Source organism: Lotus japonicus, chromosome 2, assembly GCF_012489685.1.
Source record: "Lotus japonicus ecotype B-129 chromosome 2, LjGifu_v1.2".
Taxonomy (NCBI): domain Eukaryota; kingdom Viridiplantae; phylum Streptophyta; class Magnoliopsida; order Fabales; family Fabaceae; genus Lotus; species Lotus japonicus.
Genome location: NC_080042.1, coordinates 91,867,520 through 91,886,869, shown reverse-complemented (window position 1 = coordinate 91,886,869; position 19,350 = coordinate 91,867,520). Strand labels below are relative to the sequence as shown.

The following is a 19,350-nucleotide window of genomic DNA, read 5'->3' as shown; positions in this document are numbered from 1 at the left end:
AGCACTTTTGCATAAAGATATAAAAAGACTTGGATTTTGTTAGAAGTCCCACATTGGCTAGAGATAAGGCCAATCAAGTGTTTATAAGGGTTGTGCAAACCTCAACTCTTGAGCTAGCTTTTGTGGTTGAGTATAGGTCTCCCAATTTCTAATATGGTATCAGAGCCTATCCTAGATCCATTTGTTGTGTGGAGACCTCCCATATTTGGGCCACCCGTTGTTGTTCCCACGTTCCAGTCTGTTCAATCCTGGACGTGAGGGGGTGTGTTAGAAGTCCCACATTGGCTAGAGATAAGGCAATCAAGTGTTTATAAGGGTTGTGCAAACCTCAACTCTTGAGCTAGCTTTTGTGGTTGAGTATAGACCTCCCAATTTCTAATAGATTTCTTGCAGGCTCGAGTCTTCAACTAAGTTTTGGGTTATGTAGACTTTGGGTGGGGGAAACAAAGAAACAATTTTGTAAAGGAGGGGCTAGGACAAACTCCTTACTAGTCATGCCAAGTACCTAGACTCCAATGTTGACTTGGATACCCTGTTGACTTGGCTAGCAGCCCAGTCCTCTTCCAATCCAGTGTTCTAAACTTATATAGATCTCGCTAAATTAATTAGTGTTACTCTTTCTACCCGCTTGGATGCAAACCAAACACACTAATTAAAGTTTATTTAGTGCATTTATTAGTAGATAAACTCCAATAAACTCGTATCCAAACATGGATCAGCTTTAAGTCCTAAATGTACACTTAGGCTATGTTTGGCATGTTTAGCTAATAAGCTAGCTGAAAGCTGAAAAGCTAGCTGAAAGCTTATAAGCTAACTGATAGCTGAAAGCTGATAAGCTAGCTGAAAGCTGAAAAGCTACATGATTAAAACAAAAATATTTGGAAAAACTAGTGGTTAAACAAGCTGAAATTGTAAAATGACATAAAAGGACATACTTATACTTGTATAATTATTTTTATATTTAACATTACTTTATTTTCACATTAATATCTATATGATATTAATATTAAAATTAATATCACTTTAAATATTTTTATTAACTCAAGTTATTTATCATCTTAATATAATATTTTTAATACTTGTGGTGCGCAGCGGTGTGGCGGGAACTGCATACGTAAGTGTGATGAAAAATAGGTTTAGTGTTTTTATAAATATATAAGGGTAATGGTAGAATTTTAATAAATTAATAAGGATAAAAATGAGAATAAATTTAATAAGCTATAAGCTTTAAGCTATAAGCTACCTGAGATAGCTTATAGCTTAAAGCTTTAAGCTACTGAAATAAGCTACTGAAATAAGCTCCTTCACCAAACACTTTTGAAGAGCTTTTAAGCTAGTCAAATAAGTTTTAAGCTAGTCAAATAAGCTATAAGCTAGCTGAAATGGCATGTCAAACATAGCCTTACTTAATTATCAAGAGCTTATCATTACAAAAGTTGTCAGTACATACACTACAAAAACAAACTAGAGCATCTAACTTTGCGTGACACTTCAACTCAGTGTTAAAGACCACATTAAAACATAATATTCAATTTCAGTTTCAGAAAAAGTGCAAACAGAATATTTACAAGAACTTGTCATTTTGTACATGATTTGAACATTGTTGGCACTTAGTAGTAGCTACAAGAAGGGGAGCATCGTCAGATTGGCAAGGAGTGATTCAATCAGATTTATACCTGAACATTTCCGGTCGCACTTCAGTCAATTTTAACATCATGTACAGGAGGACATATACAACAGAGTATCGCTTTTTGATCTACAAAGCTTGCATTTTGAGCTTATATATTTTAGCTGAGAAACTTGTTACACTCCAATCTAAGATCATAAATAGGGTACAAGCAGAAGATAAGCCCATAAAAATCATAGGTGCTCCCGTGTCATCCTAACTGGTTTTTCCTTTAGAAATGCAACATCACCATTTGGTGCAGTTAGCAGATGCTGATTGGGATCCTCCTCTTCACTCTCAATAGACAGAGAAAAGCCATCAGATCCTGATCTGTCATCATCTGCAATAACAGAAACTCAGTTCCTTTCCCTCATAGTTTTGTTAATATCAAAGATGGGGGAATAGAGGGAAAGATTAGATTATTCTAAGTTCCAATGAATAATGCAGCAACAGGATTTCTATCTCTGAGATATTGCAAGAATTCAGAACAAACAGTTCAACAATTAACCAAGGTACTTTAAAATGTCAAATATGTACCTATCTGTATTTTCATAAGTAAAGAAATGAAACCCTGTTTTACTTCTGGTCTCACAATGAAGTGCATTTTTTCTTCAACTTTTTTCCTTAGCATGTAATCAAAGGGAGTTTTTGTATATAGAAAACACGATAGATTTATCATATTCTATGAGCCCATCCATGAGAGACATTTTCTTTCTTGGATAGCCAATAAAAACAATCTTAAAGGAAACATACAAGATTGTGAATCAATTGGCTAATATTTTAGTCAGTGTATCTTACCAGCATATACAAGTTGCTCAGGGGCATGTCTAACTGCAGCAAGCTGCATGCTTTCTGGAAGAAGACAATGGCAGAAAGAACCTAAAAGGTCACACCACATATGATCAGATGACAATAAAACTAGTATGTGCAATCACCAGATTCACAAAATGAGGCCCAATTGTAGGCATATTGCTAATCCCTTCAAATTAACACAATCCATTTACATAGTACTTTGAAATTCATGTTTGGTGCAAGCAAGGCTGCATCTTATTAAAACAAAAACTAGAGCAGAATGGATGGCAGCATACTGATGCACATAAGCATTAAAAAAAATCAAATTATGACTTATGCAACAAGAATAAGTTATCAGTAAGATTCTCACCCACACGTGCCAGCCGATTTACCCATCCAGGGATAGGATTTCCTGTTAGTTGTTGGCAAACTTCATCCGTAAAATGGTTGCAGTTTTTGGCAATTAGATGATAAGTGTCTCCATGATATTTTGCAGAGAGGTGCTCCATGAAAGAATGGAATTCTGAGACAGACAGATCAGTGCTACCCAACAAGATTGATTGTCTAAAGATGAAGCCAGGACAGCTTCTAGGTTCCACCTCAAACACACCACTACTTGGGTATTCATGCGCTCCAAAGCCATATTCTACACCATACACTGTTCATGAAAACAATAAGCCATAAGTTATTGCAAGATGTTACTAAATAGCATAAAAATACATCCAGCACCTTGTCAATAAGTTGTTCAGAGGAGATAGTACATAGATCTATCTAGTTCAGTCACTATGTTAAAAATAGAACTTGTAACAAAATCTAGTCACTTCAGCCAGAGGGCAATTTATAGTGCTGAACAATCGTTACTAGCCTCTAGATAACTGTGAAAATAGAACACGGACAGAAAGCAAAAAGTAAGGAAGGTGCAAGTCATTTGGTCTTGTCCTCTACTAAACTAACAGAACTATAAATCTGCTAAACCTGCAACACCTATATACATGCATGTGTTTAGCCTTTAGTATGTCAACATGATCGATGACATCATATACATCCATACTTGGTGAAACTTGATTGTCAAAATATTTATTGCTCTCATAAATATGATGTTGAAGGTCCTTATGAAGATATCATTTCAAAAAATAGGCAAATTATAAAGCATAACAAAATATCTCATGAATCATAAATTTAGCATTGAGGGACATTCGAGAAAGAAGCGCAAACAAGAAAAGAGGGAGAGATGACAGCATGACAAGGAGAGAATATGAGGACAAATTCACAATAATCCATTGAGCTAGCTATTAAGAAAGGAAGTCAAACTAAAGGGACTTCGTTGGCTGCTTGTACAATGCTGAAAGCAACTTCATTTATAGTTTTAAACTATAGCAACAATGTTTCGAATCACCCATTTTTATTCTATTGTTTCCAGTAATCAAGGATCCAATCTAAAGGGGCTGCTTACAATACAGAAAGCAACTTCAATTATACCATATACTACATCATGTTTTTTGTGACAGAAAAAATGATGAAGACAAGTCACAAGTCACAACAATTCTTGTTTACAATTATCAAGTAGACCACATCTTTCAGTAATGGAAAACTAGAAGCTAACTTAACCCTGTAGAAAGATGCAACCATGTTCAACCCTATCAATTTTCTTGATACAACACAATATCTCACACCACAAACAATAATCAGAAACAACAAAATATAACATTTCAAAATTAAAAAGGTTACAACTTTTGAATAGAGAAATGAAAGGTAATGAACGAACCTTGAATACCGGAATGAAAGGCTCCAAGGCCAAAGCAGTAAAGATAGTTGTTGATGGTAGTAAGATCATATACATTGAGATACACCATAGCAGGATTCTCTTCCTCACTGTCCCTTTCCGTGCTTGACACTGTGCTCAGCGGCAACCACCGCATTGTGGGCGTGGAAGGTTTTTCAGTTTCTCTCGAATTGTGAATCAAGAACTCATCGCATTGGTATTGGTTGCAGAAAGAAATGAAGAAGCCAAGCCCTAAACCCTAGGTAGGTAGAAGAAGAGGAATTGAGAGAAAGTAAGGAGCAGGGTTTGATTTGAAGTGTCTCTCTCGTAAGTCGTAAGAGTGGTTATCAATGGGTGGTGCCTTCGCTCACCGCCATTGTTGTTTACCAGCGAAGCTAACTATATATCTGTTTACTGTCGTCACTTGACAAAACGGGACTATCCAATTTTTATTTTATTTTTATTTTATTTTATAATACGATGAATAAGATTTATTATTACAAATGCAAAAAGAAAAAAAAAATAGTTTTTTTCTTAAAAAGAAAATAAAAAATTATCCAAAAAAAACTTCTTAGTTTCATAGTCAATTGTAGTCGGAACGAACTTTCATTCTAATTCATAAGAGTTCATTTACTTTTCTTCAAGTGTATCTTAACATCGATTGTTTGTTGTACGGTGCGGCGAATATCCAAATTTAGCCCTTAACTGCCATTACAGTTGATGTCTTTCAAGTCAATGACATTATAGTACAGGGAAGATGACTTGCCATCAAACTTGGAAACCATCTGATGAGCACACATGCCACAATAACGCTTCTCCAGACAAGCAATGCTGATATCCATGATCTTCTTGAACATGGAATCTTCTTGGATAAAATGCTGCTCTACAAACTCATCTAGGGGCATCCACTGCATTATGACATCACAAAGATTATTCAAAATCCAGAAAGTAATCAAGAGAAACCAAAAAAAAACTTGGTTGATACTGGAATCAGCTAATCATGGTCCCATATCCAATCCAGCAAAAAGTGAACAAAACTTTTTTCATGGATTAAAGTAAAAATACTTTCACTTTGGATTTAACTTGTATCCAAAGAATGAATTTCAAGATTGTCTAACCTTGGCAGCTTTAATTTCAAGATCATCAACAATGATCTCTGATGACAGGGATCTTAGCATGCAGATGAAGAATAAATCTGACTTTCCAAATGCCACATTATGTGCATGCCTGGGGTTCATGATGAAATCCATTTAATCTCTTGATGATGGCTAAGAAAATCACATCAGAATTGCAGCAGCAATGGAATTAAAATATTATGAGTTAGAGTTATGCTGTTACCTGAATGCTATGACTTCAATAAACTCTGTATCAATCTGCAACACAATGCAATAAGCATATTAAAGAAAGCCCTGACTTTATGGAATGTAACTAAATTTTACAACTTCATGAAAAAGATCAGTATCAGGTAACACCACAGGAATGAGAATCTCATATTCTTACCCCAGTTTCTTCCTTCACTTCTCTTATGGCTCCTGTATATATCTCCTCTGACTGACAATAATTCAGACTAGTGGTAAGGAATTTAAATTGGAAAAAAAAAATGAATGTAAATGAAAGAAAAATCAACACCATCTTTGTTATGATTTTAGAGAAGTTAAGAAAATTAGGTTAAGCTGCTAAATTTAATACCTGAAGAATGAACCCAGTCGGTATCTTCCAAATACCATGAAGTGTAGGAGGATAGTGTTTCTCTTGCACTACAAGCACCTTTCACAAATTTTCAATATGTAATTTTATTTACATTAGTGCTTGCATGAATTAAATTAGTAATAACTGTTTGAGATCATATAGAAGAAACAAATACAATTTAGTAGCTTGAATGATAGTAATAGAAGTAATCACACCTCATTGCTGTCATTGATTACAAATCCCCCAACTCCTACTTGATGAGAAGCATTGACGGGAAGCAAGCAAGGTCCTTGAGGAATCCAGTATGTTAACATCACATATCCTGGCTCCGCATGGTGGTACTGAAAGCCTTCCTGAGACCAAGATCAGCTAGTAGTCATAGGTTAAACAACACTTCAATTACCAAAAAATTACTGAGAAGAGATATGACTAAATAAGTTCTTATACAATCCTCACCCATAGCTGATTTTTAGAGTAGAGTTAGGTCTAACCCGAATTCTAAGACAGTACCTCAGAGCTAGCTCTTGAAATAGAGTTTAACTCAAATTCAAAGACAATAATACCCTAAAGCTTGCTTTTGGAATATGATTAGGTCTAACCCGAATTCTAACATAATATCCTGGAAGTAAAGTAACTTTTGAAATAGAGTTAAATCTAACCTGAATTTGAAGATAGTGCCCTAGAGTTAGTTTTTGCCGTAGAGTTAGATCTAACATAAATTCTACGATAGTACCAGAGTTATTTCTATAGTCATCATTTCCTTAAGCTAAGCATTGAAGAAGTTTGATTACCTTTACAGCTATTGGAACAAGGTGAGACTGTTCTAACAGCAACTTAAGCCAAATCCCCTTCTTTCCCTGCAATCATGAGACAGTACCTTTCTATTTGAAGTTTTCATTCAGAAAGATGAAGCTTTCATGAGGCATAAGATGCAGTAACAAATAAATTTGAATGGAAAATACTCTTCTAGTCATATCTCCTGATTTCTCAAGAAGTTACACCCTAGAATTAGGAGCTCTCTAATAGAACTGTACATAATTGTAGGACTAGAGAGTTTACCATCTTTTTCCAATGAGAGACAGAAAAACGCAAAATAGGTGCAAAGGTAGAGGGGTTGTTTGGCAACCGATCTGAGTCAATGACAACCCCTTCATACACATCTTCAAATGCATCAAGTACTCTCAGATTTTGGGAATACAGGCCTGAAGCTGAGCCATTTATGCCATTAATGTGATGGAAGCTCGTTTCTGCGGCAAGTTTATCTGGACCAACTGAACTGATAACAGCTTTATCGCCCAAACAATTCCTTAGAGATAACCCTGAAATATCAAATATTGAAGTTGAGCCTAACCAACCATGTTAACAAAACTTACAAAGCTTTATCTATGTTGTTACCACTGAAACATTTGGAATGTCTAGAGAATCTAACGCCCCTGAAATTTGAGGACACAGAGGAATATATTCTTCCCACGTGGATAATCCCAGAAGTGAACACAGAATTGGAAGACAAGGATTTCAGCTCCATCGATATCAGATAATACAAAAACACGATTTGAATGCAAATTTGATATACTTGTGGTTGAGTGTTATATATACTAGAGAATCTTCACCAACACACTAGAATAACAAGAATGTTAATGTAGAGTCTTCGAAGCTTCATGTTCATAACAAATGTGATTAATCGTCCTTCAGAGTAAACAATAAGGTATTACTAATTTATTCATTGAATTAAGAAATTTGATAATCCAATGGGGCACCAATAAAGGCAATTAAGCTAATTGATCAGTTCAGTATAATCTCACAGTGGAACACGCCACGCAAAGTATTCACTAAATTCTTATGTGCGTGATTTGAAGATAAACACAAACACATTAAATAGTTTTCTTTGTGAAACGTGCTTGAGGTCTGATATAAAAATCCAGCAGATAAATGATCATTTCAAAATAGAAATGTAGGCAGTCGGTGTCCGGTGCTTTGGTAATGGGTGATATATGATTGTGAAAAAAAAAACACTAATATAAAATTTGTATATTGAATAACAATATATATGGAGAAAACAAAGTGAGGTGAGGCTAGTGACTCATCATCCATGAGTTGAAGTATACTTGCATATGAAAGATACAAATGATGACAGAGAAGTCACTTCTTTTTGGCAGGAATATGTTGCCCAACCTATGTCCTTTCTATGTACGACCTAACATATATCCATTTTCATGAAATGTTTGCCTCACAATCACAACTAACACGAACATAAATGTGTGAGTGCATGTGTCCTCTTTAACTTGTTTTTTTTTTAATTACATCAACTAATACATCCATTTTTTCTCTATTTTGTTATTTATTTTGAATAAGTTATGGCTAGTGGAACTCAGACAATTATGTATATATTTAACCATATAAAAAAATTCACTCTTTTTTTTATAACATTGTGGGCAGATGGCAGAAGCCAAAAACACAAAAGCCCATAGAACATCATTCCTAAGAATGGAAACCAGAGGAGGGCACATGCTCACTATATTAAACACTTTGTCCTGCTTATATATATATGACCTAATTTGGCAAGAAAACCACTCCCTTTCGCTCTCTTATTTAAGAACAAAGTTTTTAAATAATTATATACATGTTATATGTCGTATATAACTTAACCAGGGGATGGTTGCTTTGCCCCTAAGAAAAAAGGTTAATGCTTTGTTAACACTCTAAAACAAACTACACCAAGTGATTGTAGAAATAAATGAGAGAGAAATAAGAGATATATGATGTGTTGTGATATAAAAGTAGACACATATGAAATAAAAGTAAGTGAAATTGAAATTGAAGGAAAAGTTGAGTGTGAATAATTAATGACTCTAAAGAAAAAGAGGCAACCATACCACTTATAATACTAAGCCCAAAATATGAATGAAAACAACGACTTGCAAAAGGCCCACGTACGGTTCAAGAGCCCAAACAAGTTGAAGAACCCCAAACAGCTAGACAACATTGTTAATAAAAATAAAAAATAAAAAATCCAGACAGCATTAAATTTTTGTCTAGAATCACTGATATCCACATGGGTAAACTCAAATAAAGTCAAAGTCCAACAGATGTCATAACATTAGAATATATACTTTGAAAATGTCAGTGCTTGCTCAAAGTGAAGAATTAAAACTACATTTTGTTATTTGATTTAAAAGGGGAGCTTCATTTATATACAATTTTTAAATAGTTCGGATTTGATTTTCATTTGTAAAACTAACACACATGAAAATTTACTTATAATAAAAATGTTAAATAAAGAATGTAAACATGTCATAAATATTTTATTCAATATAAATACTATACATTTATATCCTTATATAAAATAGCTTCAATTCATTCTGAAATAAATGTTTATTTTGGCGAAAAATTGATGAAATAGCATTGAGGATCCACTGAATCAGGTTATTGATTTATCACACATGTCCTGTCCATTTCAGTTGTATTATTTAAAGGTAACGATGTCTTTAAAAAATTACTTGTAAACAAAGAAGAATTAGCCAAGAATTTTTAATGGGAGCTATATGACTTTGACAAACAAGGGGTAGCTAATTTTGAATAACAGGGTGGTGGTGGTGGAGAACCAGAGACCAGACACATCATATGCAACTGTATTCTTTATTTTGCCTTAAGTCGTAAAATCTCACCAAACGTCGACGCAGTTAACACTGTGGCAGTCAGATGTTACAACAACTACCGTAATTTATTGAACTGGGTAATTTAGTTTAATATACTTTGACTTTGGTTCATGAATTTTTTTTACTTTTTACACCCAATTTTTTCATCTACCAAAAATATATGAATTTAGATCAGGAATGGTAAAAGTAGTATCAAGGTAGCATGAGTAAAGTGGTAATATGCATGTCTAAAAAATAAATTTTAGACAGATAAACTTTTATGCTTATTTATATATATTCAGACCAATTAATCATACTTTCATAAATAGAATGCATTTCTCTCTTGATTCATGTTTATTCTTTCTATAGTTGCGGGTATGAGATTGAGCAGTCAGCTAGACTCAAATCCGAATTTATTTGATTAGTGTTGCATGAAAATTTCCATGGACATCTGTCAATTTTGGATAAAATTTTAATCTCTAAATAGTATTCTAAGTGTTTGTTTTACAATTTTTTGACATGATGATAACTAGGAATTTTGTTATATATGTTGTCCCGACCAGTATTCAAATGTCGCTCCTCTTCTTCTTCTTCTTCTTTTTTCAATTATCAGGTGATGTGCATTGTGTCAATATTTGCAAATGACAGTCTAATATTCAAGTTAAGAATTAGAGTTTTTAGGAACAACACACCTAATTTAGTAGGTACAAATGTACATAGGAAGGGATTGGGTTATCATTGTCATTCTATTAAATCTTTACCCTTTAAATTTGTTAGTATTATATCAAATGTGGATTTAGTATATTGGTATCCTATACATTCTATGTGAGATAGAATTGGAGTAGAATACGCCAAACTTAAGAGTTTAATAATTAAATATTTTTTATGATTAAATAAGTTATGAATAAAACAAAAACATTGATGATAATGTTCCTGTAACATTTACATCCGACAAATGCATAAATAATTAAGTATATTAAAATTATGGGTCAGGTTTGAATTTTGAGTAAGGATAAGAAAATTGCTGACCAAGGAATCATGTGGAGCGCAATAAGTGTCAACAATAATTGAAGGGGGGACACATCACTTTCATTTTCTGGTATTCGACGCCAATAAACTTTGCCCTCACAAGAGTATAATACAGACTACAGACATATACAAAAATTCATGGTAAGTAAGATGCTGAAATTTGACATTGTCAACTTTTATTTTACAATTAATTAACAGGATCCTCATGAAGAGCAAAGAGTCAAAGATAGAGAAAAATAAACAAACTAATTTAATTTGATAAACAAAATTAAATTGCAATTTGCAATTTAATTTGATAAACAAAATTACAATTTGCAATTTCACACAACCATTAGCTGCGGAAATCCCAAAGCTGGGTGGGGAGATAACGGCGACAAAGGCGCCACCGTGAAATTGTCCCAGAACCCAGTCCAGCTAGACGGCGTTAACGGCGTTTCCTTTATCCTATTAATATCCGATTCCACCGTGAATAAACCCTTCACATCACCGGAGCTAGACGGTGGCGTTAACAGAGTATCCCTTATACGGTTAATAATCTCCGATTCCACCGTCTTTTGCCTCTTCACCGCTTCCTCCGCCTCCTCCTCACGACTGTGCTTCCGGTCAACGACACCGGCTTCAAGCGGGAAGTTGAGAACCGCCTTCGAGCCGCGAAAGGTAAACGCGGCTCGGTCGTAGGCTTTGGCGGCTTCGATGGCGGTGTCGAATGTTCCGAGCCAAACTCTAGATCCGCGCTTGTTCGGGTCCCGGATCTCGGCGGCGAACTTGCCCCACGGTCTTTGACGGACTCCTCTGTAGTGCTTCTTCTCCACCTCCACCTCAGGCTTCGCTGAAGCTTCAGAAGGCTCTGGTGCTACTTCCCCGAACTGGATCCACTCGGTTGTTTTCTTGGGAAGAGAAATCTCGAGCGATTTTCGTCGACTGAGTGCAGGTTGCTTCTTGTGGACGGGTATAGGTTTAGGAGATTCGGTTTCTATGTCAAATATTATGGGTTTGCAGTCGAATTCGAAGATTGGATCGGAAGTGAAAGATTGAGATTGAGATTGAGATTGGGATGAGTTAGGGTTTGGTAGATCGAACTGGAAGGCGAAGTCGTCGTCGTGGGTGTGGGTGGTGCGGATCGGGATGGGAGAGAGTTCGCCGAGGAGGTGCAGTTTGATGCGGTAAAGGGCACAGACTTCATCAGGGTTGGCCATTTGAGAAAGATGATGATGAGAAGATTGAAATTGAGATTGTTTAGAAGAAGAAGATTGAAATTGTTTAGAAGAGGATTGAGATTGAGATTGAGATTGAGATTGAGATTGAGTGAATTGGAGAGTGGAAAAATGGTAGATATATAGAATAGAATGATAGAGAGGAGGGTTTCAACTTTCAACGAAGGTGAATGATTGATTGAAGCAAGGAGGAGGAAGGTTCGTCGTCTCAATAATTCTTTCTTATCTCTTTGTTTGTGGAGAAATGATATTCTATGATGTGGAACACTGAAGCAACCTTGCATCAGCGTCCCGGTTCAACTTACCAAAACTCAACAGTCAACCCTACTTCTACTTTTTTTACGTTTAGACCCCCACCCACATCCACTAGAGCAGCAATTTGAACAAGTAAATCAAAAAGTGAAAAGACGTAGACAAATAAAAGTAATTAAAATAATTAATCTTTTACTATATCGTAGAGAAAAATAAGGTTTGAATATATTTTTGCCCAATAAAATGAATGTTATTTGATTTTGGTCCTCATCTTTTAAAATGTCACATTTTCATCATCGGAACTTAGACATAAGGTTAAGCCGTATAGACTCCGTTTACAAAATGTATCAATTTCAGATAACTAGGCATAATACTGGCGAAAGCTTTTGAATGAGTCACGGGTACGTGGGTGTATATATAAAGTGTTTTATCAGTCATATTTTATTCAGGACGATTTGATTGTTTTCAACTAATCCATTGTTTATTAATAGGATAAGCGCATCTTCATCTGCAGGTTTGGAATTCCACTCCTAACAAAAGATAAGGTGAACTTAAAACCAAGTCTACGTTCTTGAAAAGTAAACTCATAAACCTGAATAAGGGTCAGTAACAACAACATCAACATGCATCATAATGATCGCGAGAGCTGCTGGACCCTGAAATTAATTTCATATATGCGAATTTTAAGAGTATATTATAGCATATACCATTAAAATATTAAATAGTTAGTTGTTGCTATCCCCTAATTTTTTGTTTTCTTATGAAATATAAGGAGCTTGGATCACCTCCCGCCTCTCACACAGCAGTTATCGGTGTGTAAATACTAAATAGTGAAAGGAAAGAAACTGTTGCATGCAAGAATGAGACTGAAGATGATGATTGCATTGAAGCCGTGGGGTCTACTAATATCTATAAGAAAATACATGGGCTCGATCCATGTCTTCCGTAAACAGCCACACAGTCAGCCCAAAACCCACCTATGTTTAAATGAAAATATATTGCCTGACAAAAAAAATGTTTTTCATTGTGTATTCGATAAACAATTAATATTATCATGAAAACACACACACATAATATTATCATAAAATGTATTATATATTATTGAAAAAAAAACTGTTACATTTCAGTCAACTTAGAAAGCTCCTGAAACTCAAATAACGTGCAAATGTATTCATTCCCACATATGATTATATATAAATGAATACTAAAGGTTGTCTAAATGACCAATGAGAAAGTTTGGGTTAAATAACTCATCATTCAGTCACATTGAAGATAAGCGAATTGAAGATATGAGAGAAAAATTAAAAGCAGATTTTTTTAAAACATAGAAGCACAAAACTGAAAGGATATATTAATTGAAGGGTTAATCCTCTAATTGGTCCCTGTGGTTGTGTGGCCGTCTGAAATTAGTCTCTCCCGTAAAATCTAAGTCCTCGCGTTTGAAAAAGTGTGTGTAGCAGGTCCTCGCCGGAGGGACTAATTTCCACACACTTTTCAAACGCGAGGACTTAGATTTTACGGGAGGGACTAATTTCAGACGGTCACACAACCACAGGGACCAATTAGAGGATTATCCCTTAATTGAATGTGAATTACATTAAAATGATTTTTTCAAATTAAATTAACATATAATAATCATTATATAAATATATACTAACTAACCAAGTGGCGACGTTATTGTTCAACATTCGTTCTTTAAATAAGTAGTTGGGAGTTTGATTCCCAACTTTTGTGAATGAAGCAAAAGACTCATTGCTAAACCCCTAGTTATCTCTTAGAGCATCACCAATGCAATGTTCTTAGTTCTTATTTTTGAGTTAAGAACTAAGAACTGAGTTTTTAACCACTAGAGGGGATGACGTTGAGTTCTTACTTCTTAAAAATAAGAACTAGGTTCTTATATAAGAAGTTTTACTTTTTGAGTTCTCAGCATAAAAATTTTATTTTTTCTCTCTCATTCATTTAATTTAAGTATTGAATTAGCTTTTAAATTTAAATCAAAATTATATGAAAATAAAAAATATTAATACAGTGGTATTGTGAGACCGGGTGAATAATGATAAGAACTAAGAACTCATGGTTGGAGCAAAATCTGCAAAGAGTTGCTTAAGCACATGTGGCAGTACGTGCCCACATGAATAGTTCTAAAAATTAAGAACTAAGAACTAGCATTGGAGATGTTCTTAGTGCGCTAACATGGAACGCTAAATTAGTCTCATGTCTACACGATGTGAGATACATATAGAAAAAACATTACTAAGTAAAAACATGGTCAAATTTTAACATGCTCCCCCAAGAATTTTATATAAGTTATGTGACTAATCAACAAATTGGAAAGTTGTTAGAGAAGAAAGATGCTAAACTCTTCATCATTCTATTATGAACGTCAACGATGTTGGTAATAAATAATAATCGCTTTGGTTGGTAGAAAAATTAGAAGCATATATATTTTGTGAAATGTGAGGATTGTAGAATGGAAAGGAGAAAGGTCCCATGCATGCACCATTGACCATCCCATAAAATGCACGTGGGGGTTTCTTTGTTTTGATTTTTTTGTTTAACTTTCAACGGTAAAGTGCTAATTCTAATTCCACTGCGTTGAACAGAGACTATATATGCGCACGTGTAGGTATATATACCTTACTAATTTTCAAGTCAAAGTCAAATGCTCCGCTTTGTTTGATCATTGGTCAGTCAGCTTCAAAGCTCTTCAGGTTGAGCTCTCTTTGCCATAAATTATCATAATCATTTTAAAGATGCATAGATATAGTTACAACTTACAAGAGGAAAGAAATTATAAAACTAATTTCCCTACTTTCTTTTTGCTCATTTTTGTTTCCTTCACTCTGTTTTTCCTCTCAATTACAACTGAGACAGAATCACATTTTGGCTAACTGTAATTAATGTATAAATTTAATCAGAACAAATTAGCTAAAGCTATATGTCATATATAATCACACATTTTTACAGTAATCTTAATTAAATGTTGCAAACAAAATCAAGGTAATGAAGTAATACTTTTTCCTTGATGGTTTAGGGCAATCCAAGATAAGGTAACATCAGTTATAAAGGGGAACTTAAGGTCACAAGTATACTTTTATAATGTGGGATTGTCTAAATGACTCATGATGAAATTTGGGTTAAATAACTCATAGCTTAGGTGGACCAATCACATTTAAGATAAATTGGTTGAATTTTTTATATTATATTTATTAATTTATTTAGGTTAAATGTGTTTTTGGTCCCTAACTTATACAAATAAATCTAAAATGGTACATGAAAAAAAAACACAAAAGTTTTAGTCCTTCAAAATTTTTATTTAATCTAAAATGGCCCTTATGTCATAAAGCATACGTAACAATTTTGGTCCCTCCAAAATTTCTTCCATCAAATTTAGTCTTCTTCCTTTGTAACCATTCCAAAACCCAAAAATTCATATGAAACTCATAAATTCATCCCAATAAAGGAAAAGATTAAGAAACACAGCAACTATGATTTTATATCCTACCCAGGTCATCCTTGTGTTTTCATATGGATTACACCAATACGTCCTTGTGAGTTGCTCTTAAGAGTACTAGAGATACGTTTTCGGTGCCCACGACCTCGTCTGTGTTGTTCCCATTCATGTAATCCACTTAATAATTTGCAAGCAAATGAATTCACAAAACATTAAAATCATTTGCCAAATTCATTATTCTATATTTCAATTTTTAGAATACAACAACATATATAAAACCAAGTGAGCTGAGAATTCCATGACTGAGTTCTTTGAGTTTTTGGATGAGATATAAATTTTTAGGTTTTGATATAATTATGAGGGGGAAGGACTAAATTTAATGGAATAAATTTTGGAGGGACCGAAATAGATCTGAAAAATAATTTAAAAGACTAAAACCTTTGTGGTTTTTTTTTTCAAGTACCATTTTAGATTTATTTGTACAAGTTAGGGACCAAAAACATATTTAATCCTAAATAAATTAAAAAATAAAATATAAAAAATTAAATCAATTTATCTTAAATGTGATTGGTCCACCTAAATAATGGGTTATTTAACCCAAATTTCACCATGGGTCATTTAGACAACCCCTTATAATGTTTATTCCTTTAATTTTAATGTTACTTTTGGGTGATTTTAATCCTGGTATAATTTTAGTGTCCATGTACTTTTAGTTTTTTGGTGATTTTAATTCTCTTACTGTCAATTGCAGACTCAACTTTAATCCTTGTATTTTCTTAATGTTGCAATCAAACCCCTAAACTAAAAAATGTCATATAATTTTAAGCCAATTTTCATGGAACTCAATTTTGTCCCACAACAACTTGTTTCTAAAGAACTTAAATACAATAAGACGTTAAGACAACAAAAAAGAACACTTCCTTTTTGTACTTGATAATGAAGTAGGCCACTCTTGGTATGCCCGGATCAAATTTTCTAATAGTTGACTTAAACTCATCGCTAAATAATAAAAATCTATGTGTTCACATAAAGATCTAAGATCATAAGGGTTTGTATTCTATCAAAAGCAAATGGATTCGGATTAAGTGCGTAGCATTGAACTTATTTTGCTTTCATGATGTTTGTCTCAAGCTAATGAAACTATTGTGTACTTGTACAAGCATGTGGAAAGAACTAAGATAAAATACTTCAATTCATTCATCAGCAAGACATTACAATATATAGTAAAACCATAGGTTCTAGAAGATGTGCTAAAAGAAATATTAACTAGAATAATAAACTGAACCTTTTTTTGTCAAATAATAAATTGAACTTAAGAGTAATAGAAATAGCTTGACCCAATGAACATAAGCCCAAATAGAAGTGTATCAACTAATAAGGATGAAAACATAAGCCCATGCCACCCATTCGCTGACTTCACTCTTGCCAAGACCTCACATCCGTGAATAGCACCTACTGGTCCAGTGTTTGACACTCCTGACAAAGGCTGATTTCACTCTTCCCAAAACCCCTCTCCCACGTGGTTTCTCTCCTAGTTTGAGCTTATCAGGTTTACGTGGGTTATGACGTGGTAGTACACGTGGCGGTGGGCCATGACATGGTAGTGGGTCATGTCGTGGCAAGGGACGTGGTGGTGAACCCTCCACAATCTCAGCATTACCTTTACCTTTAGGACCTGGCTCTTCCATAGCCTCTATCCCTCGTGTTTTTTCTGTTTGTAAGCTCAATTCGAATCTCAGCCGACGAGGTCTTAAAAAGTACCTAAGAACCCTATAATTGGTCACCCACCCTCTAAATTTGGTTGGCCTGGAAATAAGAATCCAGCTCCAATCAATTAACATACAAAACAATCCTAAGTAAACATATAGGAAGGCATAACCAATGATCAATTTGATTGTGCCTTTCTTAAGGTAGGGAGCAATATGTAAAGGTATGAGGACGACTGAGACCATTAAACCACCCCCGCATAGAAGAACTAGGTTTTGATATGAGTTTTTTTCGCAATCACGTTGAACTTCTCACTAAAATCCATGGTTTTTTCTTGTTTTTTAAAACTTAGATGATTTTTTCACAATGAAATGCAGTGATATTAATAGGGAGGAGAGATTTTACCTTATGCAACTGGTATGCAACTTGTATGCAAGTGACACTCCAATTTCTGAAATACTTACGTCAAATCCAGATGTGGAAGATTTTCAATTACTGGAAAATCGAACTTGTAGAAGAACTTGGACTTGCATTTTGAATTTCTCAACGGAAACAGAGGAAGGGGAGGGACCACAATCTCAACCGAGCTCTTCCCCGAAGTCACCACATCAGTTCCATCTCATGCAGAAGAAGAGAAACATCAATAAAAAATTAATTTTTAAAAAAATTATTGAAACAAATAATCTTACACAATAAAAATACCATTGTATAACCAATCAAGATATTCCAAACGCCTTCCAGGATGCATGAAACACACCCACACCCAAGCCTAAAATCTATCCAACATTCTTCATTAAGTCTTCAACCACCATGAAAAAGTTGAAGATGAAATTAAGCAGAAAAGATGATATGCTTTTCTCAAATCCAATATGAGTATTGATTTTGAGGTGATGGGGAAGAAATGCACGAAGGAGAAGGCTACAAGTGTAAAGAACATAACAACTCCAGTTGTGAATATTTTTCCAAATTTCCAACTATGTTCTCTATAATCATAATCCACCAATTTATCAAAAAAATATTGAAATCCAGAGTGAAATAAGCAAGAAGTAGGTCTTAAAAAATACCTAAAAATCATAGAATTGGTCACCCACCATCTTAGTTTGGTTGGCCTGGATATAAAAATCCAGCTCCAACCAATTAACATGCCAAACAATCCTAGGTAAACATACAGGAAGGCGTAACCAAGGATTAATTTGATTCTTCCTTTCTTAAGGAAGGGATAAACCCGTAAAGGTAAGAAGAAGGTTGAGGTCATTAAACTACCCGCATAGAAGAAATACGTTTTGATTTAAGTTTTTTTCGCAATCAAGTTTAACTTTTCACTAAAATCCATGGTTTTTTCTTGTTTTCTAAAACTCAGATGATTTTTTCACAATAAAATGTAGTGATATTAATAGGGAGGAAGGATTTCACCTTATGCAACTGGTATGCAACTTGTATGCAAGTGACACTCCAATTTCTGAAATACTTACGACACATCCAGATGTGAAGATTTTCCATTACTGGAAAATCGAACTTGCAGAAGAACTTGAACTTGCATTTGAATTTCTCAACGAAAACAGAGGTAAGGGAGGGACCACAATCTCAACCAAGCTCTTCCCCGAAGTCTCCACATCAGTTCCATCTCATGCAGAGGTATAGCCAATCAAGATATTCCCAACGCCTTCCAGGAAGCAAGAAACGCACACACCCAGGACTAAAATGTACCTAGCATTCTCCATTAAGCCTTCAACTACCATGAAAAGGTTGAAGATGAAATTTAGCAGAAAATATTATATGCTTTTCTCAAATCCAACATGAGTGTTTATTATGAGTTCTACTTTCAATTTGGTGAGGCTTTCATGAATTCTTGACCAATAAAAGTGTTAAACGAGTGTTGGTCGCCTTTTTACTATTAGTTGGACAAAACGGGCAAAATCATGGAACTCAATTTTCTCCCACGACAAATTTCTTCTAAAGAACTTAAATACAATTCACAAACCATGCCATAAATTATCATAATCCTTTTAAAGATGCATAGATATAGTTACAAGAGGAAATAAGTTATAAAACTAATTTCCCTACTTTCTTTTTGCTCATTTTTGTTTTCTTCACTCTGTTTTTCCTCTCAATTACAATTGAGACAGAATGACATTTTGGCTAAATTT

At 34.4% G+C, this 19,350-nt stretch overlaps 3 protein-coding genes across 4 annotated transcripts; all 3 read right to left on the bottom strand.

Annotated features, from left to right (window-relative positions):
- Positions 1–1,456: 1,456 nt before the first annotated feature.
- Positions 1,457–4,377, bottom strand: LOC130741036 (deSI-like protein At4g17486). Its single transcript, XM_057593804.1, has 4 exons — positions 4,224–4,377; positions 2,829–3,116; positions 2,465–2,545; positions 1,457–2,006 (listed from the first exon to the last, which is right to left on the bottom strand). Exons 1-4 carry the CDS (start codon positions 4,375–4,377, stop codon positions 1,861–1,863), a joined length of 669 nt encoding a protein of 222 aa, XP_057449787.1. The 3' UTR covers positions 1,457–1,860.
- On the bottom strand, positions 4,341–7,905 carry LOC130741031 (nudix hydrolase 8-like). Of its 2 annotated transcripts, XM_057593799.1 has the most exons (10): positions 7,305–7,905; positions 6,969–7,228; positions 6,701–6,766; positions 6,125–6,262; positions 5,910–5,987; positions 5,721–5,771; positions 5,559–5,593; positions 5,339–5,447; positions 4,987–5,128; positions 4,341–4,479 (listed from the first exon to the last, which is right to left on the bottom strand). In XM_057593799.1, the coding sequence occupies exons 1-10, from the start codon at positions 7,432–7,434 to the stop codon at positions 4,427–4,429; spliced, it is 1,062 nt and encodes a 353-aa protein (XP_057449782.1). In that variant the 5' UTR covers positions 7,435–7,905; the 3' UTR covers positions 4,341–4,426. The 2 variants fall into 2 exon arrangements, with proteins under 2 accessions (XP_057449782.1, XP_057449781.1); XM_057593798.1 differs by lacking the exon at positions 4,341–4,479 and having other exon boundaries at positions 4,906–5,128; positions 7,305–7,899.
- Positions 7,906–10,724: 2,819 nt separating this feature from the next.
- LOC130741034 (ethylene-responsive transcription factor 5-like) lies at positions 10,725–11,962 on the bottom strand. Its single transcript, XM_057593802.1, has one exon. It carries the CDS (start codon positions 11,767–11,769, stop codon positions 10,894–10,896), a length of 876 nt encoding a protein of 291 aa, XP_057449785.1. The 5' UTR covers positions 11,770–11,962; the 3' UTR covers positions 10,725–10,893.
- Positions 11,963–19,350: the final 7,388 nt, after the last annotated feature.

Bases quoted from the DNA above. Each gene is read 5' to 3' on its own strand.
- LOC130741036 (XM_057593804.1), bottom strand. From the start codon at position 4,377: ATGCGGTGGTTGCCGCTGAGCACAGTGTCAAGCACGGAAAGGGACAGT. The intron at 2,546-2,828 runs GTGAGAATCTTA...GTGACCTTTTAG, and splicing joins AAATCGGCTGGCACGTGTGG to GTTCTTTCTGCCATTGTCTT. The intron at 2,007-2,464 runs GTAAGATACACT...CTGTTATTGCAG, and splicing joins TGAGCAACTTGTATATGCTG to ATGATGACAGATCAGGATCT.
- LOC130741031 (XM_057593798.1), bottom strand. From the start codon at position 7,434: ATGGAGCTGAAATCCTTGTCTTCCAATTCTGTGTTCACTTCTGGGATT. The intron at 6,263-6,700 runs GTAATCAAACTT...TCTTGGTCTCAG, and splicing joins TTGTTCCAATAGCTGTAAAG to GAAGGCTTTCAGTACCACCA. The intron at 5,988-6,124 runs GTGTGATTACTT...AATTTGTGAAAG, and splicing joins TAATCAATGACAGCAATGAG to GTGCTTGTAGTGCAAGAGAA.
- LOC130741034 (XM_057593802.1), bottom strand. From the start codon at position 11,769: ATGGCCAACCCTGATGAAGTCTGTGCCCTTTACCGCATCAAACTGCAC.